At 37.5% G+C, this 27,546-nt stretch overlaps 1 protein-coding gene and 2 long non-coding RNA genes across 3 annotated transcripts; 1 reads left to right on the top strand and 2 right to left on the bottom strand.

Moving 5' to 3' along the window:
* The first annotated feature begins 1,229 nt into the window (after positions 1-1,229).
* Positions 1,230-22,426, top strand: LOC125145108. Its single transcript, XR_007143437.1, has 4 exons — positions 1,230-1,640; positions 12,232-12,328; positions 12,851-12,961; positions 22,063-22,426. It is a non-coding gene; the product is annotated as an uncharacterized LOC125145108 (long non-coding RNA).
* LOC113660782 lies at positions 4,508-7,084 on the bottom strand. Its single transcript, XR_007143436.1, has 2 exons — positions 6,089-7,084; positions 4,508-5,873 (listed from the first exon to the last, which is right to left on the bottom strand). It is a non-coding gene; the product is annotated as an uncharacterized LOC113660782 (long non-coding RNA).
* Positions 13,902-24,269, bottom strand: LOC113660676 (hepatic lectin-like). The gene is made up of 5 exons (XM_027174348.2): positions 23,974-24,269; positions 15,105-15,281; positions 14,427-14,551; positions 14,185-14,291; positions 13,902-14,088 (listed from the first exon to the last, which is right to left on the bottom strand). The coding sequence occupies exons 1-5, from the start codon at positions 24,107-24,109 to the stop codon at positions 13,935-13,937; spliced, it is 699 nt and encodes a 232-aa protein (XP_027030149.2). The 5' UTR covers positions 24,110-24,269; the 3' UTR covers positions 13,902-13,934.
* Positions 24,270-27,546: the final 3,277 nt, after the last annotated feature.

Genomic DNA, 27,546 nt, shown 5'->3' with positions numbered 1-27,546 from the left:
CACACATACTCACAGACATATATACACATACATATACTCACACACAAGCACAAAAATACACATGCACACACATACTGTATATACACACACATATACTCACACACACTCTCAAACTCATGCACAGATCACACACACACGCACAGACACACGCACACATTGATATACACATACAGTACTGTACAAGCATTCACATACTCTCACACATGCACGCACACACACACACACACACACTCACACATGCACACACACAAACGTTGTAGGAGTTGCTGAATGTATTTCAGGTTTTTCTGACACTTTAGGGTTGCAAAATTCCGGGAATTTTCTAGGCTGGAAACTTTCCATGAGAATTAATGGGAATATATGGAAATAAACTGGGAATTTAAAAAAAAAATGCAGAGTTGCCTGTAACAAGGAATAACAAGATTTTATGCAATTTAATTTGAATTTGAGGCCAAACCCACTGCAAGTACTTGCATTCTTCCATAACATGCACAGTAACACTTTATTTTAGGGTCATTTATTTAACTAGTTGCTTATTAGCATGAATATTAATAGAATATTGGCTATTTATTTTTACTTTTTAAGCACATATTAATGCCTTATTCTGCATTACCTTATTCTACATTCTTAATTGTACCCAATACCTAAACCCTAAACATAATAACTACATTACTAACTCTTAATAAGCAGTAAATTAGGGGTGTTACCACATGCACAGATAATTTGATGACTCTCCCCCACACACTCACTCCCCCCGAAATGAAAAAAATCCTCTATAAAATAATGTTTATTACAATTATTAAGTTGATTATATTTATTACAAGCATAATAATGTTTATTATGCTTTTGTTACTCAATGAAATAGTCAATTAAAGTTCTACTTACAATTAAATCAGTCAAGACGTCATTTTTAAAATTTGTATTACCTGCATGCATGTCTGCTTATGACCAAACAAAATGTTTATTTATGTTTTTATATAATATAGTTTATATAAATTTCCCCTTATTTCCAATTAATTCCCATAAATTCCTGTAAATTCCCATAAATTCCCATAAAGTTCCATAAATTTCCATAAATTCCCATAAAGGTTCCAATTTTGAATATTTCCAAAATTTTGGAAAATTTCCAAGATTAAGTTCCTGTGGAAAGTTTCCGGAAATTTACCGGAAACTTTCTGGCCTTTTGCAACCCTATTCCTGACACCTAATAAAAGAGATGTCTGTTTAAGGCCACAATTAGGAGACAACACGAGAAACATCATCACTTTTGAGAACATTATGCTTGATTTCTTGTACATCAAGAATCCAGTGTCTATACATTGTCTAAATCTACAGAGGCCTGCAAGTGAGTGGGCACAATGATGAGCTTCTGAGAAGTTCTGATTTCATTTGACTCTCACAATTACTTCCTTTACTGCAAACCAATCAACACTGAGAGATGGAAACTGCAGTTGAGAAAAGAGACCAAGACTTAAAATAGACTGTCCCGGTGTTGGTACAGAAGAAAAGAGAAACCGAGATGAGTAAAGAAGATTTTACAATGCCAGAAATTTCAGCAGACAACAAATCATCTGACTTTAAAGACACTGAGGATTTATATGAAGATATGACTGGATACCATAAGAAAACTTCGACTCCAGGTACACACACACACACACACACACACACACACACACACACACACACACACACACACACACACACACACACACACACATATTAGGACATGTAAGCTCGTGTTACTCTCTAGCTTCTAAACCAGACACTATAAGGAGGAGACGTTACAGGCTTACTGTGGTTCCAGGACTTTAGTGTACTTCTGCTTATCCATGTGGTTATTTTTTAAAGTCTCATAGTAGAGATTGAGATGAACGTGAAGTTTTCCGTTTAATCTAAACACCATAGCAATGCCATCCATAATGGATAGATTAGTGACATTAGCATATTTATAATTTTTAAAACAAAGTCCTGAGATCATCTACACAGTGAAAAAGAAGGAGAGAGAGAAGGAAAGAGGAGAAAGAGAGAACTTGAATTCAATTATCCATTAATACATCAAATTCAATTTCCCACATTGCTTATATCAATATCTCTTTCTTACAAGAAATATTAAACAGTCGTTTCCTCACATATCTTTGACTCTAAAAAAGAAAGAAAGTTTCAGTTAAAGACAAATATATTCTGTCCTCAAATATTAATGTTTGGGAAACTTCAAGTTGCAGCTTTACATATGACTGTGACACCAGTGCTGATACTGGAGGCTCCTTCCAAAAATATGTTCTAAGGTGTTCATACGCATGTGGTTCAGTTTTTATGTGGGTTGAGTCTGTATGTTCTTTACATCCACGGCATCTGTCTCTTCGGTAGGTTTGTGATCTTTAACAGCATCCACTACCATCTCTACATGCCCTTCTCCTTTCTCACTGTAGTTCATATAATAAGAAATCTCAGCCATGTCCGATCTCTAAAACACTAATGTACAGTGCTTCGGGCTGCATCCATCAACCCCCACTTTGTGTGTGTAGGCTGTAATGACAAGTAATGTTTTGTGGTCAGTAAATTAGAAAATGATCCTTGTGTAATAATATTGTTAAATCAGATGTTAAATCTGATGCTTGAAATTCTTGTAATAATATTGTTAAATCAGATTGTTAAATCTGATGCTTGAAATTCTCAAGCATCAGCAGAAATGAGCACACTGTGTAGAAACTATAACAATGTTCTGTATATTTTAATTATGACAATCCAAAAAAAAAAAGACTTTAAAAAACAAACAAACTTGTGATTAACTTTGACAGACAGGGGGCGCTTTAACCCAGCTAGCCTGCTTATATGTTAATACTGAGGTCAAGTGGAATGTTAGAAATGTTATTATTATTATTATTATTATTATTATTATTATTATTATTATTGTTGTTGTTGTTGTTATTGTTAATATTATTTAAGTTATTTATTTATTTATTTATTTCAAGAGTAGATAATTTGATTGTGATATTTTACAAACAACTCGTATGTGCAACCCATAAAATTGTTATTAATCAAGACGTTTTTAAAAAATGTTAGTTTTTCAATCTACTGTAGAAAGAAAATATAGTAACAAAACTGAAGCTCAACCAACAATTTTTTTTTCAAAAATCATGATTCTATACTCATAGACTCATATTAAGGCCATCCTTAAAAATATTCTTGTTTGCCGTAACCCGACCGACACTGTCAATTTAGGACTGACTAAAATTTTGTATTTTTTTTTGCTTTAAGTCTGACCGACTTGCCGGTTGTAAATTTGCATTAAGACTGACCAATTTTTTTTAATTACTTTTCAAACAACTAATACAAAAACAATAAAATATTAGTAATTATATTTTAGTAAGTATTGTAAATATATACATACGAAGGCTACATTCTTTCTTTTAAATAAAAACCCGTGACGTCATCTATGTTTACACGATTGGTTAACGGATGTCACACTATGGCATGTGCGAATTACCAACAGTTCGCGCTTGGTAATGATGGCTGCGGCTGCGGTAAACAAAATGTTTGCGGTCACAGTTCAAAGTCATACGGATTCGGGCACCATAATACATCTAAAAATTCATTAAAACAGCTCAACACCGCTTTAACTTTGCACGAAGTTAAAAAATATAGACCTACCTACCGACCCTTTTTTTTAATGATACTGCAAACCAAAATATTTTTAAGGATGGCCTAATCAAGAATATATTGACAATCATACAAAAAAAGTAATAAACATGAATGTTAACCAACAAATTAACAAATAAACAAACAAGCACAAGTTACATCACCGCTTACTGATAAGTGGTACAGCTGATTATATAAGTGGCAAAAATCAAACAAAGCGCTAACTAAGTGATGGAGATATTCATCCACTAGGGGGCTAATGTAGGCTTCTCTGGATTTCAGTGTATACTGTAAGTGTGTGAATGACTACGTGAATGAGTGTTTCTGTGGTGCTGAGATGGACTGGTGTCTCATCCACACTGAAGTCTCCATCCTTTTGTAACTAAGACTTGCCATGTTCCAGAGAATCTGTTACAATGCACTGAAACTTGAGTCTCCTTCCATGAATTGGATCAACAATTATATCATTTTCTTTTAACAGTGCTTTAACACAGTAATCAGTGCTGCAATGTTCATACATTCCCAGCTCTCTGAACTGTACTAAGACTTACAGTCATGTAGATGTGGGTAGTATATAATTTATTTCATTTTGTCAAGTTTATAACATAAAAGCACTTCATAGACTGTTCTTCCAGCTCTTTGTAAATACAAAACCGTGTTGTATTTAAGTACAGAATTAAGTTTAAACATTTAATTATTGTTGTTGCTGCTGCTGCTGCTATTTATTTATTTATTTATTTATTTATTTATTTATTTATTTATTTATTTATTTATTTATTTATAAATAATTAAATACATTAATTTATTAAGTAATTAAACAGAAGCTCAACCAACAAATAAAGGAAAATGATGATTCTTTACTCATAGATGCATTTTAATCAGGAATTTATTGACAATCGTACAAAAATGTAATAAACATGAATGTAAACAAACAAATAAACAAACACCACACTTCAAGCACAAGTTACGAGATGGAGAAATTCAGCCACTAGGGGACAGTGTCATAGAGAGGCAGAGAAATTCACAGAATAGTGTTCAACATGTAGGCTTCCAGTGTATATGCACTGTAAAAAATTTTAAGCCAGTACAACTAAAAAATCTTAGTACTAATTTCCCCTAGCTTTTTTCTTGTTTACTCAACTTTTATAAATAACAGTTAAACTGACTCAAATATAGTTGTCAGTTATACAAAAAATGTTTAGTTGAGTGAACTTTTTGAATTGATTGTTTTCTGGAGAGGTAAAACTGTTCTATAACAAACCTTTATAAGTTGCACCAACTCAACATTTTTAGTCTGTAGAACTCAATGTCTAGTGAAGTTGAGTAAACAAAAAAAATGCTATTGGAAATTAGTACTAAGTAATAATATGTTTTGACTGGAAACTAGAATAACATCGCCCAAGTCAAAAACTGAAAACTGTGTGTCAATGCAACAAAACATTTATTCCGAACAGCCATTTGTTTTAAAACCCTTTTCACAAGCATGTTGAATGCAAATAAATGTATAGCCATCATCATGACAATTACAATTTCTCAAATTAAAATACTGCAACTCTACAACTAAAATTAAACACTGCAGTTAAGAGTTGTACAAAACACTGCCACTGAATATGAAACATGTGACTAAGCAGCAGCACACGGTCAAAATTTTAAGGATCTATAAAATAGTCCATCCATCTACAAAGTACTGACTCACCTAAATATGAAACATTTAGTATGAATGAACAGTAGGCCTATATCAACGAATATCAGTTAAATTAATAAGCATTTCACTTTTAAGATAATTTAACTCTGCAAGTCTTAAAACTCAAAATTCACCATTACACAATATACAGTAACATCTAAACAAACATTACTATACCAAAAGGTACCCACCAACAATAAGAGCATCTGAAAAAACTCAATGCATTTTAAACTCCCTATACAATAAAAAGCTTATTCTTCAGGGACTGAACTCTGTTGGTGCACTTTTCTCCCAATCCCACAAAGATGTTCTGCACTGCCTCAAATGTGTATTTAAGTCCTTTTGGATATTCAATATTCAGCGCATATAGAAGTCCAAAGAGTACCATGAAAGCAGTGGGAAAGTCAGGTAGGTCCTCCATGGCCACGGTTTCCTCCAGGATGATGCCGAAGTTTAGACATCTCTTTGTTGCTTGTGAGAGATCATCGTCCATGACTCTGAGAATGGCCAGTTTCACTCCTCTTGTGTAAGTCTCCTCTAAATCCGTGTCCTAAGAATTACATATATTTCATGAATGGTTCAATAGTTTAAAATAAAATTTTAAGCTATTGCAAACAAAACATGGCACATTATGTGCTAACTTGACAAACACTTGATGAAAACAAGCCACAAGGAAACCATGTCAGCACCTTTATTAAATATTGCATTTAATAAAATAACTATGATCAAATGAAAATATGAGATGAATAAATGCTGAAAACCTACCAGACAAGTCTTTGATATTACATCATGTTCCCTGAGGTACAAGGGGAGTCCCTGTAGAGCCGTAGTGTGTCTGTGTGATAGGATGTCTGTTGTCTGTATAAGGGAAATATCATTTTAATTATGATTCACTTCTGCATGATTCCTTTAAGGGTTAGTTCACCCAAAAAAAAAAAAAAATTCTATCATCTTTTACTCACCCTCTAGTTGTTCCAAACCTGTATAAATGTATTTGTTCTGTTGAGTTTTTTGTTCTGCTGTAGAAAGATATTTGGACAAATTTACACAAAGATAGATATTTGGAAGAATGTTTGTAACAAAGCAGATCTCGCCCCTCATTGACTACCATAGGGGAAACAAATACTGTGGTAGTCAATGGGGGCGAGATCTGCTTTGTTACAAACATTCTTCCAAATATCTATCTTTGTGTAAATTTTGTGTAAATTTGTGTAAAAATTGTGTAAATTAAAATTCTTACTGACCCCAAACTTTTGAACGGTAGTATATAATGTTACAAAAGCTTTGTATTTCAGATAAACACTTTTCTTTTGAACTTTCTATTCATCAAAGAATCCTGAAAAATAAATATTGTAAACAAATATTTTGTACAATTGTATACGATAAATGTTTCTTGAGCATCAAATCATCATATTAGAGTGATATCTGAAAGATCATGTGACACTGAAGACTGGAGTAATGGTCCTGAAAATTCATTTTGCCAACACAAGAATGAATTACATTTTAAAGTATTTTCTAAAAGAAAACATTCATTCATTCATTCATTTTCTACCGCTTTATCCGAACTTCTCGGGTCACGGGGAGCCTGTGCCTATCTCAGGCGTCATCGGGCATCAAGGCAGGATACACCCTGGACGGAGTGCCAACCCTAAAAGAAAACAGTTGTAATTAAATTGCAATAATATTTCACAATATTACTGTTTTTACTATATTTTTATTAAATAAATGCAGCCTTGGTGAGAGACAACTTTTTTTCAAACATTAAAAATCTTACCATGTTAAAACCTTTGACTGGTAGTGTATATACAGTAGTCAACAATTGAAGTGGAACAAAAAGTTCAACTTTGTCCCAAGAAGAAGATTTTAGGACAACTTTGATAAAAGGTTTTGATCCACTTCAAATGTCTATATCGGTGTGATATATATATATATATATATATATATATATATATATATATATATATATATATATATATATATATATATAATGTGTGTGTGTGTGTGTGTGTGTGTACACACACACAATATATACACAATATATATCTTCAGGTACTCAAAAACACAAAGTAATTGTCACAAAAGTGTGTCACATTAAATACTTAATTAGAAAAGTATAACTACTCATTATGAAAGGATTCATAAGTATAAGTATAGGAGTCATACCTGCTCGTCAAAATGGTCCAGTAAAATTTTCAACTCATCTCCAAGGTCTTTACTCTTTGCTCGAAATATTTTGATGAGGGTGTTGCTATGTTTGTTAAGAGCCGTCATGAACGCTGTTTTAGGTTCCACACAAGTGATCCTTTGGAACTCTGTCCAAACCTGAGGAAGGGAAAGAAGAAAAAAAAATCTGTCAACATTAAAATCTATAAACAAACAGGACAAAGTAATGTACAGAAAATGTAAAAAAAATTGTTACTTTCTCTTCCAAAAAGAGGACAGGCCATCTTTCTTTGATGACAGAGACCAACGGCTGCTCACTGACTATTTCTTTTCTCCTGAGAGGGAATGTAGTTTCCATTTTAGAGTTTAATATTGTCATGTCCATATTCCTCTTCTTGACTTCAAGCTCAACTGTTCCCTTTCATGTTCCAATGCCTCATCATCCAAACCAACAGGATTGTCTGGAAGAAAGTTGACTTCTGATCTTCCTGGTTTCTTCTGGGGAATTCTTGAACCATCATCTCTTTTATTGTCAAGCTCACTACATCCAGCATTGCGGAATTTTTGTCTGTAATTCCCCATTTTAAACTTTAAGCTCATCTTCCAGCCCTTGCATCCTGTGTCACAGCCAAGTTCCCTTAAACATGGATGTCTGAAAACTAACACAGCTGCTACTTGCTCAATTTCAGTGTCACTTGGGTAAGCTTTAAAGGAGTATATTGTTTCTTACTTCTCCAGTATTTCTGACTTTCTGACATCTCTTGTAACATCCATGGTAGTGTTCTGTTTTTCATAGACTTCATTAGCTTTCCTCAGTCTGAACTCTACATCATAAGAGAAATTTGGAATTTGGAAAATGGGTGGCCAACGCTCTTCCCTGACTGTGGAAGATGGACTGGACAGATTGGATGGGATGCTTGCTGTGTCTAGTGTAAAATCAGTGTCAGACCCTGTGCTTTCGTTTCTTGGGGGTTCTGTTACTGATGCTATTTTGAACATTTCCCAGATAATCTTCAGTGTGACCATATCAGATGGAAGTTCTTCTATGTTACTCAAATTGCAAAGCTGACCATCAAAATCAGGGTCCTCGTACTGGATCACAAAGTTTTGATCAATTTTCAGTTTGTCACAAAGAATTTCTTTGAGCTCATCTACTGATGATGGCACTTTGGGGAGTGTCAGCTTTTTTATGCACTCTGGAGTCACAATCACTCACTCGCAGCAACATTATGGTTTTCTGAAACAAAATATACCATTTAGTGATTAAGTTCAAAATGATCTACCTAACCTGTGTACTCATGTTAATGCTGCTAGAAATCTGGGGAGAGAGGGGAAAACGCTTTAATGTAACAAAAAATGTTTAGGTGACACCATGAGATTTCTACCAACACTGTAGGCTGCTAGTGGGTAGAAGTCATTTAAATCCTTCAGCTCAGTAACAATCAGATCTTCATATGAAAGTTCTTCAACCTTAAAGGCCCAAAGATGTTCAACATACCAAGTAGAAAATCTCTCCAGCACAAAAGAAGCCTCACTGTCAACAAAATGCATTGGATCTTTGCAAATTCTGGCAAGCCACCACAGTGTCCAACAGACACCAACATACCTTTGGAGTATAAGGTCCCATGCAATTCAGCATTTGATGCAAGTGATACGGTGTTGAGGTGAGAATATTTTTTTTCTCAACAGCTGTTTTCACCCTTCTTTCTAGAGAAGACACCTTCACAACTTTTACTCTGTCAACATGAATGGATTGTTTGAAAAAGCTGGGAGACTGCAAGACATGTGCAACCATAAGTTGGTGCTGGGTAGCAAGGGTGTCGATTTGGGTAGGGACGGTAGGGACATGTCCCTACCAATATCCAGGGAACACTCAATTGTCCCTAGCAATAATTCAACCAAGCCTATGTATATTTATACATAACCACTGATATCCGTCTGTGTCTTGTGCTTTTTTTACATATTTCATTTAACATTTATCCAGGAATCATTAAATAAGATGAAAATATTTTACAACGGCGTTCTGTAAAAAATAGCACAACTAGTGGAACACAAACGGTTAACAGATTTACCCCCTACAATGAATCCCGCCTCTGTAACTCAACTCCCTAAAATGATTGGCCTTTGCCTTTTTTGAGTTCTGCCTCTCTAACCCACGTCGCTGTTTGATTGGCTTTGTCTTTCTCGCTAATGTGTTGAGGTCGGCTGCAGCTATATTCCGTTGTATGAAGCAATATGCAACGTGATTATGCAGGTTACCGGTATGTGAGTAAGAAAGTATTCTTATAACAACAGTTTTATGCACAAAATACGGGGAATGTTGTCCCCACCAATGTCAAATAAATTATGTCCCCACCAATGTCAAAATCAAACTTTCGCCATTGCTGGGTAGACAATGTCTGCAATATGTTTTTGAAATTGTGCATGTTATGAACAACCCGTTTGAAGAAACTGTGTTCCCTTTCGAGGGAACTCGACGCTGCATCAGTGCTGACGCTATGGGAATGCTCATAGCGTCAGCACTGACGCAGCGTCTCGTTCCCCTCTCAGGGAACTGGGTTACATACGTAACCTGGTGTAGTTTTGTATTTACAAAGAGATGGAAGAACAGACTATGCAGTGCTTTTAAACTTGACTAAACTACATATAAATAATATGCTACCCACTTCTACATGACTGCAACTAAGTCTTAAGTCTTAAGGAACATGTGAGCATTGCAGCACTGATTACTGGGTTAAAGCTCACTGAATGATTGCTGAGTTTTCGTTGTTATTTATAAAAGAAAACAATATAATTATTGGAAGGAGTCTCCAGTTTCAGTGCATTCTAACAGATTCTCTGGAACATGGCAAGTCCTAGTTATAAAAGGATGGAGACTTCACTGTGAATGAGACACCAGTCCGTCTCAGCACCACAGAAACACTCGTTCACCTAGTCATTCACACACACACACACACACACACACACACACACACACAGTAAAGAATCCAACTTGCAAATTGTTAACTCAATTTAAAATTATAAGTTAGGTGGACAAATTTTTGAGCACAGTGTCAAGTTTACTCATAAAAGAGAGTTAACTGCATGTTTAGTACTATTTTGTCCAATGAAAATAAACTATTAAGTTGGGAAAACATAATATTTTGATTTATTAATTCAAGCGTTTAACTTCCTGTCATTGCACATGCACAGTCTGTTTCCGTAGCATTTTGCACAGGGTTTCTCCTCATCAGCCGCATTTTAGAAGGGGCTGAATGTGGTCTGGATCAGGTAAGTTTTATTTTAGTTTCATTATCGAAAATAACCTAAATAAATTACACAAATGCTTAACGTATAATGTAAAGTTATGTTCTGGAAAGGTTTTTTAAGGAATGTAGTGATATTTTCCAATTTGCTCAGACAGCTTACGTGCTTCATTTGAAGGTCATGTTCAGGTCACTTTGTAAAATTTGAATGAAATGTATCAAATAACACGATTTTATTGTGTAATTTGTAGTTATTACAATAAACTGTATTTAAATGGATTGTATGTCGTGGAAGGGGTTAATTGAATTTCTAGTATTTAAGTCAGAGGAGCATACGAAAGCCATATGAAACACAGTCATACGACTAATGCCAATTACAAATGCTAAATTGAGTATGAATCTTTCTTTTTGGATACATCTTTGCTTGATTTGCGTTAGAGGAAGGCTTTAGGACCCGGCAGAATCCTCTGCCAGATTGTCAGTTTCATGGACAGTCCGCGTTTTGCATTGTTTAAATCAGTTTAGGCTAACGTTAATGCTAAACACGTGATTATTGATCATCCAGCTACGCCACGAAACAGCACTACGTGAAAAATGCGATCTACCCGAGTGAATACCTTTACACGATCAACAAGGAAAGGAACTATCTTTAATACACTTATTCAACATAAACTAAGTTTTTTTTTTCATAAACTTAAGAAGATGAGTTTTGTGAACAATGCTTTGCAAGTTCATCCAAAAAACATTTACAGCATTTAGCAGACGCCCTTATCCAGAGCGACTTACATTTTATCTCATAGTTTATACAACTGAGCAATTGAGGGTTAAGGGCCTTGCTCAGGGGCCCAGCAGTGGAAACCTGGTGGACATAGGAACCGAACTTACAACCGTTTGATTGGTAGCCCAACACCTTAACCACTAGGCTACCACATCCCCAAAACGTTTGCCAACTTATTAATTTGAGTTAAGTCAATCTCATTTAGGAACTTCACTCCCAGAAGAAAATGCTAATTTTGTTTATGTGACAGTGAAGAGAAATGGTTGTTTATTGATTTTTAATGTAACTTAAATGTGCCTAATGTATAACTTTAACATTTATTGGAAATTGTTTTTATTATTATCATCATACAACAAAACATGTTTACTTCTTTTATTATACAACAGTAATACAATTATTATAAGTAGTGTTAGTAGTAGTAGTGTGCACAACATATATTATGAAACAATTAATTTAGCGGAGGAAAACTTTTACTGTGTAATTTCGTTAACAAGAATGGGCGCCAATGATCTCCTTTCACTAGTTTGCATAATATCCTACAGACAAAACAGAACATGATTAGCATGTGTAGATTATTAATTTTTATTAACTGAATTGTTTGATTTAAATAAACTATACATTTAAAATATATCAGCTTTTTCTCTCGTGCTAAACCACACCGTGACCAATGCCCAATCTTGCTGTGCATCAACGTCTTTTTTTTTTTTTTTTTTTTTTTGCAGGAGAAACAACTAGAAGTGTTCAGCAAATGGCTGAAGAAGAATCTTTACGAAAGATGATACAGCATGTGGGCAATACTAATCCAGAGGAATCTGTATGGTGAGTCTGCTTATTTGGTATTTGATGATTGTTGTTCGTTACTTTTCCTACATTTTTCGTATTAGGAAAAATGATGGTGTTAACACCCTTTCTTATAGTTATCATCATTACTGAATGTTTAAATCTAGCTGTATTTTTAATCCTCTTACATTATATGAAATAAGTTTTTGTCTTATGTTGTGATCGATTTTGCTGCACAGTTAAATTGCGTCTGTAGGCCTTAATTGTGCATATAACTTCTGTTGCTTTGTTAGCTAACGTTAAGTTGGATGACCAGGCACTCCGTCTGTTACTGTATGTTAATATAGCTGAGAATTCCGACTAATTGCCCTAACAGTAGTAGATTGATTTCTGGAAATATCTGAGGAGGAAATTATTATTGAAAGGGGTGTGTCATAGCTGTGCAGCTGTTGATGTTCACTAAAAAAAAGTATAGTATATGAATAAAATTCATTGTCTGTTCCATTGTTTGTTTATCAATTTATGACCCTAATCATTCACTTTGTGTTTTTTCTTAAACAGATCTACCTTGAGATCACACTTCATGCAGTGCAGATACTGTAAATACACCTGGCCAACGTGTATCATTGTTGTGTCTTTACCCTGAGTGTGTCTGCACTTTCAATACACCAGGTGCGTTGAAAAGACATCTATATAGGGTCCACACAAATTCTGATAAAAGGACAGTGCAAGCTACATTTAACTGTGACCTATGTGATTATAACAATGTTTGTACTGAAAAAATCTTTATCAGACAGTGGGTACACATCTGAAAAGGCATGAGACTGTGCAATGCCCATTTTTGCACTGTGATTTTAAAACTAATGTTTATGTAACATTTCATAGCCACAAGTCCAAACATCACCCAAAATGCAAAATAAGTGATTATAGGTAACTTTCAATCGCACAGACACTGAAAATTGGTCGGATTCTGCTTCAGAATGCTTTGAGGATCGTTCAGATATACATGCAGAAACTGCTGATATTGAGGATATTGATAAAATTCTTGAGAAGTTGGCTTCTTTGTTCCTTTCTATGCAGACAGAACTAGGTGTATCTAGAAGTGCTACACAGCAAATCATTCCAGAAACCAATAGAGCATGTATTGGAGCTTGTTGTTTCACCCAAGTTTTCAGAGGACAGTTTTTGTTATTTGAAGACTAAAATATCTGACCATCGCTGCCTTTTTATTGATGTGTTTCCAAATGAAAAATTGAAACCAAAACACCACTTCTTGGAACACTACCCAAGCCTCATACTGTACGCCATTTTGGTCCTTGTGTTGAGTTCTGGACAATGCGCTTTGAGGCAAAGCTACACCAGGTTACGTATGTAACCCGGTTCCCTGAGAGGGGAACGAGACGCTGCGTCAGTGCTGACGCTATGGGAATGCTCATAGCGTCAGCACTGACGCAGCGTCGAGTTCCCTCCAAAAGGGAACCATGTTATATTTAAGTACAGAATAAAGTTTAATCTTTTTTTTATGTACGGAAGTTGTAAGACTGTTACAGCAAATCATTCAAGCTACCTGACAGCTGCCACTGTGAGAATAAATGAAAAGGAAGCAAAGACACAAGCTTCATATAGTTTATTTAGTTTCATGGATTCAGTTAAATATTTTCATCTCACAAATCCCAACTGCAGGGTGGTTACAGGGATAATCAGCCCAGGTTAAAATGTTAGACTTGGCTCTTGTGTAGCCTGTTATAACACAGTCCTCGCTTTGTTCATAATCATTTGGTTCTCCGTTCCACCAGAACCTGAAAACACAGAGTCAGAATGTTTGTTTTTTCTTATCTAAAGCTTCAGACTGAAAAACTGCATCGTGGGTAATTTTCAGTTCAGTGATGCCTTACTCAGTGGTCAGTGGTGAACCGTCCACCCATTTAAATGTCCCCTCTGTCTCTGTGTCAAGCAGACCAATCCAAGCTTCAGTACCAGCGAAATTTTTACTCATGAACTCCTGTAATTGTTACAGAACAATATAAATATAGAGACTTATTTATTCTCTCTCTCTCTCTCTCTCTCTCTCTCACACACACACACACACACACACACACACACACACACACACACACACACACACACACATACACACCTGTTCTTCTGTACTGTTTATGGTCACCAGATCTGCTCCTCTCTTTATACAGTCCTGTCTGGTTCCCCCCCAGCTCTTCTTTACAGTTGAAATGTAGTAAAATCTCCTGTTGAAATATCTCCATCCTTGTACAGAATATTTACACAAATATTGATGGACTCACTTGATAACATAACCATTGTTCATATTGCTTTAGAGATTCCTTTGAGTTCCATTTTAACATTTGGTTTCATGACAGCACTCTCATATTGCCAAATATTAAAAAACACAACATGACACTATGATGTTGGCCACATTGGCTTTTAAAATGAAAACTGCCATAAAAATAACTTCATTTTTATCTTTCTAAAATTGCAGGGCATATTCTTAATTTCACAGGAAAATATTTCAAAAAAGTATTTCTCACAAGAGCAACTTTAAAAAACAACAAAAAACAAAACCAACAAAGAAACACAAAACTATTGCATAACAATTTATTGCAAAAAAACAAACAAAAAAAACAATAAAACAGAAAATGGGATGAGCAAACAACTGGTAAGGATTAACTGTGAAATCTATCATCTTAATTAATTAAGTGATTAAATGGTACATTGATTATTCCCTGTTCACTTGCATTAAAAAGGAATGAAATACAATTTGTTCATAAAAAAAAGTTTCCATGAAACACAGGTCACCTACCCAGGTTTAAAAGGGCACTGTGAAGTTTAGAGAGCTCTTGTTGGTACTGATCTCTCTCTAATTGTAACTGCGGTCTCTCTTTTGTCAGGGTGTTGTATTTGACCCACAGCACTGTGATGGCAATCAGCAGGAAAACAAACAGCAGCAGCACACACACTGCAGCCAGTCTGTAAACTCCTAGAAGAGGAATAAACAAAAGTTTAATTCAATCTTTAGATTAATCTTTACATCTAGACACTTACATCTTTACATCTACCAGTAATGATTGTGTAATAAATTTCATAGACTCCCTCATCACAGATTTATATTTCTGAATGTAATCCAACTTTAAAGGGGTTTTCTGTTCATAATGAAAGATTTTTAAGTTCCTATTTTTTAAAACAATAAAGCCAGTATGCAATCATGCAAACAAATAGCTCTAGCACAGTCCTAGTTATATAAAAAAAGAAAGGCAGTGTTCTATAACCATAAGATTGTTCACATGAGGGTCACATGAGTCAAGATGGCCACCAGGTACAGGGGTGGTTTGTTAGGCTGCACACTTGCCCCTTCGTGTAAGATTTTTTTTTTACAATTTTCTCATTTTGTATTTTTCAACAATATCTTATCAATATTAAAGACATTTTTAGCCAAGGATGGATTTTAAATGTTGGAAAGAGGGATAATGTATCTTGTTGCATATGGCTGCTCTTTTTGTGTCTTCTGATAAGTCCATTTAGTTTTGCTGCCTATGCTACTGGAAATGAAACACAGACTACATGTGTTAAACTCGTGCCCATGGTTGATAGACCACAACTGAACTTCTTCACCCAAGGATACCACATTACTTATTCTATCTGCTGGCAAAAAAATCATCATCAAGGAAAAGAAAGTCATCAACATGTCAAGGGAAGCAAATGGTATGGTTCAAAGGTTCTACTGATTCTTCTCCTGCTCAGCGGCGACATACAGATGAATCCAGGACCATCAATAAACCAACATATAACTGAACCAGTAAGTGGATCAACTGAGTGTAATCCAAGCTGGAGTGTGAGCTGTAATGCAGAGATCAGTTGGCCTTCAGTGGGAGATGCTGGGAGTTTGGCCAAACTACCTGTGGATATTTTACAGGATGTGCCCATGTTTCAAACATCAGAACTCTGTAATAGTCCTGTCTTTGACTCAGAGAGTTTTGACTTGCATCCATGCCAAGGACTGTACCGCCTGACACCCGAGGAGAGGCCTGTGAAGGAGCACACTGCTACAGTCCTTCAGGTATGCACATTGTATGATGCATCTCAGTGTAGTACTATACATTCTAACCTTTCCTGTCCGTCATCTATGTTTGGTGATGCCATGGATGGGAGGCTGAGTGGCTGTGCTGGTGCTGTGGCGGGTTTCTCGTGTTGGTGTTGGCGTTGGCGTTGGTGACATGCCTGGTGCCCTTGGTGTCAGCGTGGGTGCTGTGCGGTCTGTCCACTGGGGATCACAGGGGACTAGTCTGAGGAGCGATGGCTTCACAGTGACGTCGGGTGGATCCGGTGTATTCTCTGGGCATGGGGTGCATGTTGGGCTGGTTATACCCTGGGGTTCTATGACTACTTTAATGGTGGGCACTTAACGTGTCCCTGTAGTGATGCAGAATGTAAGCAGGAAACAGCTAAATCTAGGGATTGCAAAGAACAGGAAATGTGAGGTGTGACTGTCAATCATTCACGAACAGTGTGGGACCCTAAGGCTAAACCAAAAGGCCTTTTAGGTGGTCATCTAAACATTAGAAGCATATTTGTTAATGGATTCAAACCTGGACTTTTTATGCTTATCTGACACCTGGCTCAATCAAAATGCTCCATTAGCTGCCCTGAATATCCCTAGTTATACTGTACCATCTACAGGAAAGACAGGGAAGAATTAAAGAAGGGAGGAGGAGTGATGGTTTAAATAAAAAGTACACTACAATGTTCTAAAATCCAGTGGTCAAATTGTAATTTACTAGAATGTCTAGGTCTCAATGTTAGTCTTTCACCACAAATGTCCTTTGTCCTTGTTATACTGTAATTTACAGGCCTCCCTCTTCAGATAACAGCTTTTATGAAAATTTTGAAAAGCTGTTAAAAGAAAGTGATCTTGATAAAGAAATTATTGTTATGGGGGATTTTAATATCAACTGGGAAGACGAATCCACTAGAAAAAGGCTCAAACAAATTACAGATAGGTTTGATCTAACACAAGTTGTTTGCGGGTCGACATGGATAACAAACTCTTCCAAGACACAAATTGATCTCATATTTACCAATAGGCTGGAAAGAATTGTAAAATCATTTAATATGTTAACAGGCTTATCGGATCATAATCTAACTATCATCACTAGAAAGCTAACCAAAAAACGTTTTTATCCTTGTGCTAAAGAAAATAAAGAAATTACTACAATTCCTAAAAGTAAATATCAAAACTTTATAGCTGCAACTAATCAAATTCGATGGAATGACATTTTATCTTTCGTTGATTATGAAAAAGACAGCCAAATATTTCTAAAAACACTTAAGAGAACTAGTAAAGAATTCACACATAAAATTAAGCTCAAACAACACAAAAATACTGTACCCTGGATAAATCCAGACATTATAAAATTCATGAAAGAACGAGACCAAGCTTTAAAAATAGCAAATAAAAATAAATCAACTCATGACAGAGGACATTTCACCATGTTGAGGAATAAAGTTGTAAGATCATTAAGGAAAGCAAAGGCAGATTTCTTTCTTACTTTAATTGAAAAATCAAATGGGAATGCTAAAATAATATGGAACCAGCTAAGAAAAATGACAGGGAATTGCCTAAAAAAACATAACACTTTAGAAATTAAAATAAATGAACAACTAACAAACAATATTTTGGCTGTAGCGGAGGCATTCAATCACTATTGATTCTGTGGCTAATATAGCAAGCTGTTTTATTCCTAAGAACACATACGCTCCACCAGTAGACAAGTCAATCCGTTTTCAGTTTAATAACCATCACAGAATCAGAGGTATCACAGATCATTAATTCACTTAGACCGTCTAGCTGTAAAGATATTTTTGGTATGGATACAATGATGCTCAAGGAGCTTACTGTAGTACAACAGTCACACGCCCCATTACAAAAATTATCAATTTATCAATTTCACAAAATATATTCCCAAGTATGCGGAAATCAGCGGTTATTGTTCCCATTTTCAAAAGTGGAGACCCTCATTCTATGTTAAATTACAGACCTATCAGCATTTTGCCTACTGTGTCTAAGATTGCAGAGAAACTGGTAGAAAAACAAATTATTAACCATCTAGATACCACACCCTATGCTCTCCACCCTATGCAGTTTGGCTTTAGAGCCAAATTATTCAACCGAAACTGCTACTTGCTTCTTTACTGAAAATATTAGAGCGTTGTTGGACCGAGGTGGGGTGGTTGGAGCTGTGTTCCTGGATATTAAGAAGGCTTTCGACACTGTCAATCATAAAGTCTTGCTGACAAAATTATGCAGTTTAAATTTTTCCTCAAATGCTATTAAATGGATCGATTTTTACCTCACTGACCATTCCCAACATGTCAGAGTCCAGTCATTTAAATCAGCGGCTCTCAGTCTCTCTACCGGTCTTCCTCAAGGATCAATTTTAGGACCTTTGTTGTTCTCACTCTATATAAATGACCTACCATCTGTCTGTCCAGATGTTTCTGTGCAAATGTATGCTGATGATACTGTAGTCTATGTTCATGGTAGTAATATTTCTCAGGTAGCTGCGAAAATCACTAAATCTATGGTTAATATTACAGATTGGTTGAAACATTCTTTCCTGCAGTTAAATACATCAAAAACAGTAGCAATGTTCTTCACCAAGTCCAACAATAAGTTCAGTGTTGAGCCAGATGTTTTTGTGTCAGGGGAAAGGCTACAGATTGTGTCAGAGTACAAATATTTGGGGATTTTAATTGATTCAAAGATCGCATGTAAAAAAGGTCTGTAATATAATCAAATTCAACCTCAGTAACTTCAGACACATTTGCCATCAAATGTCTACACAGGCAGCAAAATTGTACGTGCACTCTATGACTTTTTCACATATCTCTTACTGTTTGCCTGTTTGGTCACAGGCAAACAGTAACAGGCACTTTACAAACGAACTGTAAAAATTCTGGATAAGAAATCAAATATTTCTCATTATTGTCCAATATTACAAAAATATATATACAGCTGGGAAAACATGGTAAAATTCTCAAATCTATGTCTTGTTTATAAAATTATTCATGGTTTATCATCCCCTCCCCTCCATCAGTTTGTCAACATCGGAACAGCTGATTATCGTAGAACCAGAGGTGCAGTGAGGGGAGATTGTATCATTCGCTTTTGGAAAAGTGTATTTGGCCAAACCGCTTTTTCTGTTCGAGCTGCTACTCAGTGGAACCTTACCCCTATAAACATCAGAAACATGAACACATTTAGTACATTTAAGATCCAGTTAAAGAAGTGGTTTGTTATTAACCAGAGCTGTCAACATTAGCTTAGGGTGCTTTCACACATATAGTTTGGTTCATTTGGTCCGGACCAAAAGCAAAAAATGATACATTGTATATTTTTAGCAGTTTTGGTTCCTTTTCACACCACACTGATCGTTCTGTTCCGCACCAGTTGAAACGAACCAAAATGCAGTCATGTGATAACATCCACATCACTCATTGGCCACATGTCTTTGAGCATATTTCCTAAACTGCTTCTCGATTGGTCAGAATAAACGTGCGGGAAATTTCAACGAAACTCCGGAAGTAAACAAAAAGAGGAAAATACAGGAAAATACAGCATACAGTACACCATGGAGAGACAACTGCGCGCTGCAATTATGTTCGTGGTTGTAATCTACTACATCGCTTGTATAAAGCACTCGATGCAAAGTCTTAATTTTCAGAATGATGCGTGGATGCAGCTTGAAAATATCATTTTAATGCACTGCAAACGGCGAAGACACATCGCAAAACACTTCAGGAGGCGGCGAGCATTACTTTTGCGAAACTGTGACATGCTCATCTTCCAAAAATATTGCCAACGACCCAGCTGGTTTAGTCCAAAATGCGCAATACTTTTTGCAGTTAGGTCTATTCGATCTTGGATCCTGTTCTCACCACAAATGAACCGTACCAGAGTACGTTTGAAAGCGTACCGAGACAACCTCTTCAAGGAGGTCTCGGTACGCTTGTTTAGTCCGCTTTTGGTGCGCACCAGAGTTCGATTGCTGCGTTCTCACCTGCCCAAACGAACCGCACCAAATGAGCAATCGAACTCTGGTACGATTCAACCGAACTAAATAAGGCAGGTGTGAAAGCACCCTTAGTTTTTGACCTGCTCTTGTTGCCCCCTGATGGTTTTTTGTTTATTGTGTGTGTATGTGTTCATGTATTTGTCTGATGTTTGTTTGATTGCTGGCGTCTCGTGTTTCTAATGTACATTATAGCTAATACTTACAGTACTACTTTTATTAAATGTATTGTAGCTTTATTGTTATTTCAATATGTACTTTTATTTACTTTTATCATTCTTAGGGTGACTATTACCATCTGTCTAGGGACTACAGGTGAAAAATAGCCACCTGGCTAACTCTGGCATATTGACAGAAATGTTTATTAATATGCATTGTCCCTGTAATAAATAAATAAATAAATAAATAAAATAAGAGATGCTCACACCCGAGTCACATAAATTCAATTCAGACATTTGTCTTAATTAAATACAAAACTGCATTTTGCTTCTAAACCTTTTGGCTTTCCATAGCTCCAAGCTTCCAGCTTCACTGTCTCATGTGAGTGAACAGGAGGAATATTAGTGGTATACCAGACTGTTTCCCTGGAAGACTTCTAGAAACCTAGCCGTGATGCTCACTATCAACCAGTGATCATCCTGAGGTGTAGAAGCTGTCTGTCTTTGGGGTCAACTTAGTTAGTTTAATTTCTCAAACTACTACTCTTTTCTTGCTGGGGAAAGTGTTGTCATGGTGATCGATATAGTATACTATAGTATACTATAGTATATAGTATTTTTTTGACTGAAAGGGAAAAAAAAATAAATTAATCTACTGTAGTGTTAAAAAAAACAGTAACTAATATACAGACAGTTGTATTTTATTCGCATTAATCAGTTTAATTGAAATTGAAATTGAAACAAAGGCCCTGTGGTTTAGCATATCTGTCCAGGATCATAGAAAATGCACAAGCAAACGTAGGAGAAAACCGCCTCCACCCTACATTGGCCCAGGCTAGCTCCGGCAATCTGACTATAAGTTTAAACAGAAACTCCAAGTTGAAATTTAAAGAAGAAATGATCAGCCAAACTCACGAAGCCTGGATTCAGTTGAGGTAGGTTTATTGACAGTCGTATAGACAGCAATCAACCAGCTGGTACCAGGGATACAAGTTTGTCTAGCAGACGATACTTGCACCGAAGCACTAATGATTTCAGCAAGCTTATATACAGCTCTGATATGCCCCCCTCTTCGCCATACCCTCCTTGCTATCCAATCATAAAATTGCTCATGCACGCATTTTCCGCATGCTCAGGAATTTACCATTATCTCCAAAATGGACCCTTTTTGCCCAGACGTTGGGTCAATATTTGCCTATGCATTAGGCCACCTAAATTCCCAATATCTTCCACCTGAGGGGTCCCATTTCCATAGGACTTGGCCTACGTCATCAGCCCATAAAGCTTATAAGTTGGGTTTTATGTGTTTTTAGACTTATTCTCTTTTCCTGAGGTTCTTCTTTAACACTCAACTACGTATATGTATTGGATCTTCTCATGTTCTTGTCTACCAACATTTTCTCTTCTATATGACTTAAAACCTGTTCTTCTACTGTTCTGTCTCTTTGGATACGGTGTGCAGGAGTCATTGGTTTACTTATTAACCTGGTGGCTGGAGTGAGTATGTGTTTACTGAAGCTCTTGTGTTTTTTAGCTTCCATCTCTGCTTGGGTTGCAAATCTCTTGGATGAGACTGATCTTTCTACGCCGTCTCCTACTGCTGATCTTCTCACTGAGGTCATTACTCATTATCTCCAGGACATGGAGAGTCGTGGTCGGCCCAGTGACAACTCTGCTGCTGGGGGAATCAATGTTTCAACCCAGACTGCTACAGTGGCCACCAAGTCTACCCAGACTCCTTCAGCCTCATCCACAAACACACAAGCTACTCAAACTACGTGGCGTGTTAACAAAAAGACTCAATATCCCCCTCCTTTTGCTGTCAAACCATTTTATATTAAGAAGTGACTCTTTTTCCTTTTGATTTTGTATCTCCTTATTAAAACCTTTATACTCAACTTTTTGGGCCTGAATCCTGTATGTGCACACGTCCTTTTCTGCCTCACTGTGTGTGTGTGGGTTGCTGAGTGTTTTTTAGCATATAGCGATGGTTGATCATTTACTACCTCTAATGGTCTCTGTCTAGGATTTGCTTGCCTCTAATGGCCCTAATGGCCTGTGTGCCTGTTTTGTTCCTGATGCACCTGATAGCATTTGACCCTCAATGTATGCCCTCAATGTTTTTCTCCCCCTTTCATCGTTCCCATAGTTGGGGTATAATTTGAACCTTCTATGTATTAAAATTTCCCACACAAACACTGGAAAGGAGAAGTGGGCTTTTCATTAGAAAGAAACTGCTGCATCTTTGTTCTCACTGAGATGTTGCTCAGCGACAGAGTTCCGGACGCCGCCATTCAGCTAGACGGGCTCACCTCGTTTATGTGTAAGAACTCTGTGCCAATTTCTAGTTACTGCTCGTTGCTAGTGGAGTTTGTGACTGTTAGATGCAGGCCATTTTATTTACCACAGGAATTCACCACGGTTTTTATTGTTGGAGGTTACATCCCACGCAGGGCTAATGCTAAAGAGGCTCTATGTGAACTCTATGGGGCTATTAGCGATCTGCAGAATGTTCAGACTTTGTTTTATCTAGCACCCTGGTCCTGGAGAAACGTTGTCTCATTTCACTGTGTACTGCAACAGCTATATATGGTTGAAATGACAATAAAAGCTTCTTGAATTGAGACTAAAGAAACTTTTCACACTTGAAAAAGTTTCTTGAATTGAGACTAAAGAAACTTTTCACACTTGAAAATTGTGACTCAAGTGATGAAGTGTGATGCACAAACACACACACACACACACACACACACACACACACACACACACACACACACACACACACACACACACACTTAAAGCATTTAGAAGACACTCTTATGCAGCCTGGCTTACATTTTTTTTATTTTAATTTCTTCACCTGAGCAATTGAGGATAAAAGCCTTGCTCAGGGGCCCAGAAGTGGCAACTTGGTGAACTTGGGATTCACATTCACAACCTTGCGATCAGTAGTCCAACACCCTAATCACTAGGCTACCAAGTTCCCACATACACATGCACGCACACACGCGCACACGACACGTACACATACACACACACTCAAACATGCACACACACGCACATACAAACACATACAATATTAGTCCAAAAGGCTTACAAATGCAGTTTTTTATCTATATATTTTATGCAATAAGATTATAAAAAGTACAGTTTTGGCCAAAGGACAAAAATATAATAATAATATTAAACAGCAAAAGGGTGTACCTAGTGCAAACCATTTAACAAACCTGAGTGCACAAAAGTGATCTATGGAAACAGAAATGCGACCACAAGCTTGTGGTTCTGAGCATATAATTCCTTGGTCAAAACTTGGAGCTACTGATAGATTTGCCAAAGGAATGCTACAAATCTTGAGAGAACACAAATAGCTATATGTGACATTTTTAAAACATTATTTCAAAGCATTAAAAGTAAATTCTGAGTATGTGTGTGTGAGTGTGTGTACCTGATTTCTTATTTCCCTCATTGCTTATGGTCACTCGAGTCCTTGGAGGGTCATTTGCATGGATGTCTTCGTACTTTGCGACAGCTGATGTGCTGTCTGCTGAAATTCCACATTTTGCATAAATATTTCTAATCATCTCTGTTCCTAATTATACTGATCAGCATTCAGTCTGTGGAGGTTCTGTACAGGTTCACTGCAGCTCTTGGTGATTGTGGATATGTGGTGTTGCCGTATGCCCGAATGCCTAAGTTAAATAGAGAACCACAAAAACCAGTCAGCACTTTCAGAAGCCCGCCTGCAGTTCAGTTCAGTTCAATTTGTGTGGCACTTTGAACTTTAAATAACTTGTTTGCAGAACCTAAATTTGTTTGCATTTCTCCCTTATGAGCCTGTGGCAAGAAAAAAATGTCTTATATAAGAACGTGTGTGTGTGACCTTGAATGGAACCAGACCCCAGTGGGAACCCCCCCTCATCTGGGGGGACACACCGGAGAGTGTAATTAGAAATCATTATAAAACACTGGAGACTGTGAATTACCATTAAAGTGTTAAATGAGATTTCATTAGTTACTTTATAGATTCGGAAACTGTATGTGAGATTGTAGATCTTCTGTTATCAGGACTTTATCTGTGTCCACTGTGTCGTCATGACCAATTTTTCTATTCTGGTTCTCTTCTATGCTTATGTTTAGTGAACCAGCTGTGACATGGAGTGTGGTTTCCTTTTCATACACACACACACACACACACACACACACACACACACACACACACACACACACACAATCACAGAAATACACAAATACACACACATACATGCATACATGTACTCACACTCAAACACAGAAATACACACACACACTTATGCACACAAATACACACATACACACAAACACAGAAATACACACACATACTTATAGACATATACCCACACACACACACACACACACACACACACACACACACATACATGCACACACATATGCACACAAACACAGAAATGCACAAATACACAAACACACACATACATACACACATGTACTCACACACACACACACACACACACACACACACACACACACACACACACACACACATACTTATGCACACAAGCACACAAATACACACACTCACGCACACAAACAGAAATACACACACATACATATACTGACACACACATGCACAAAAAAACACACGCACACACACACATGTATACACACATATACTCACACACACAAGCACACAAATATGCACAGATTCACGCACAAACACACACACAGACACACGCACACATGCATATACACATACAAACATTCACATACACTCACACATACACTCACACATGCACACACACACTCATACATGTGCATCCACACACAAACACACACACACATACACACACACACACACACACACAACTGTTGTAGGAGTTGCTGAGGGGGTTTTTACACCTGGTCACTTCATGCGTTTTCTGTGATCGGATAGCTATTCGATCGTAAAAATGCTCCGAATGCTCAAACCACTTCAGGAGATGGTCTGGGATGCATTTCAGATGAAACTGGACAGGTGTAAAAGCATGTGGTTGTTTAAGCCACATACGTCAGTGCTATACTCCTCCCAAACTCGCAGGTGACTCGTGAGTCGTGCATTGTGCCAGAAACAAATATGTTTTCCCACCAGTGCTGGCTCCGATCTTTCACCCAGGTGTCTCATTGGGTCTTAAAATGCACTGCTGCCGCCAGCGAAAATGCAGCAAACAGTAATTGCTGTTTTTTGTAGCAACCACATACACCAAAGCGTGTTCCATTTCAATTACCCCGGAAATGAGGTAAAATATATTTGCATATTGGGAGGGAGTAAAAAGATCAGATTGATATCTGATTCACCAAGACACATTTATGTGGCCTAATGTAAATGGAACAGTTTTAACAAATCAGATATCTATGGGATCAGAGAATTCACATGAAGTGACCAGGTGTAAAAAGGCCCTGACTGTATTTCAGGTTTTTCTGACACTTTCCTGAAACCTAATGAAAGAGATGTCTGTTTAAGGCCACAATTAGGAGACAACATGAGAAACATCATCACTTTTGAAAACATTACGGTTGATTTCATGTACATCAAGAATCCAGTGTCTATACTGTAGTGGCAATTTTTACTTTAGAGATGTTCACATGAATCTGTCCTTCTATGCTACTGTATTTCCCATGGCTGGTAGTTACTGTGACTAGAGATTGCAGTTGTTTCTTCCTAAAACTGCTTTTAATCAGACCTTTCCCGTGAGACCTTTGTTGTTCCCGTGGAATTAGTTTAGTCAGAAGATGAGCATGCGATGCTTCTAAGCCAATGGTGGATGATGTTTTGGCTTTTACATGTCCTGTTTCATTTTTTTCCTGTCTATAAAATCCTTATGTTAACAATGATCGGGGCCCGTTCCTCTCTGATTTTACACGTAGAGTGTTGGGTCCTTCTGCACAGCTGAACGCAATAAACCGTGAAACCTTTTTTACTCTTGCCCGTGCCTATCAGTGTGATATTTTATGCTTTAATTCTCTCAAACCTCAAAACGTCCACCACAAGCTGGCTGTAACGTGTCTGTCTGTTTCCCCTTGTTTCTGTCTGCCGTCTCTCCCTGATGTTAATTGTTGACCCCGCCCACCTATCTGTTACCATGGACACTAATTACATTCAATCTCTTCCCCAGGTGTTTTGTCTTAGTCCTTGTCTGTCTCTGTTTTGTGATTGGTTCTCGTTCACCATATATACTCTGTCTGTTCACTTCAATGTTGTTGGTCGTTTTTGGTGTTTGGTGTATGCTGTTCTCTGCTCCTGTTCTCTGCTCTCTGTTCCTGTTCTCTGTTCCTTTTCAGTGTTATGACCTGTTTTGCCTGCCTGTTTCTGTTTCGTTCCGTGTTCTGCCTTGTGTTGCCTGCCTGTTCATCTGTGTTTTGTTCATTAAACAGAAAACTGCATTTGGATCCCCACTCGCCTTTTGTCTCACCGTGTCACTTCGTGACAGAACGACCAACCCCCAATGGATCCAGCAGAACTCCTGTTTTGCCTTCGTCAGGAGGACGCCCCAGTTGAGGAGTATACGGAGGTATTCGTGGACCTATGCAATGAGGTCAACTTTGGGGAGAAGGCCCTAAAAGACATTTTTAAGCATGGACTAAGGGATATACTGCGGTATCTGATGCCGTCTACCCGGGAGATCAAAACATTCTCGGAGTTCGTCAACCTGGCGTTGCTCCTGGACGGGTCCACACTAACCTTGAGCAGTGTAGAGACGGAAGCCGGCCGTAAGTATTTTTGGGGGGGGGGCAGCAAGCATCGGGATCCGTGGGCCACAGAGTGGAATCAGCCACGGACGCCCGAATGCTCCACAGTGCCTCCGCCCAGACCAGTCCCGTGCACACCCGTGATTGAGCCAGTTCCCATGGCTACCGTACCGGCGAGCTCGGCTGAGGTCCGTGCTAACCGGCTGGTCTCCAAACTGGCGGATACCCCGATGAGGTCGGCTCGGGCGGCCGGCATCCCTAAGCCGCCAGCTGGACCAGCCGGGTTGCCGGAACC

Source organism: Tachysurus fulvidraco, chromosome 7 (assembly GCF_022655615.1).
Source record: "Tachysurus fulvidraco isolate hzauxx_2018 chromosome 7, HZAU_PFXX_2.0, whole genome shotgun sequence".
Taxonomy (NCBI): Eukaryota; Metazoa; Chordata; class Actinopteri; order Siluriformes; family Bagridae; genus Tachysurus; species Tachysurus fulvidraco.
This window is presented reverse-complemented; position numbering and strand designations above follow the sequence as displayed.

Bases quoted from the DNA above. Each gene is read 5' to 3' on its own strand.
- LOC113660676 (XM_027174348.2), bottom strand. From the start codon at position 24,109: ATGATTAGAAATATTTATGCAAAATGTGGAATTTCAGCAGACAGCACA. The intron at 15,282-23,973 runs GTACACACACTC...TTCCTCTTCTAG, and splicing joins TGAGGGAAATAAGAAATCAG to GAGTTTACAGACTGGCTGCA. The intron at 14,089-14,184 runs GTAAGGCATCAC...CTGTGTTTTCAG, and splicing joins GGTTCACCACTGACCACTGA to GTTCTGGTGGAACGGAGAAC.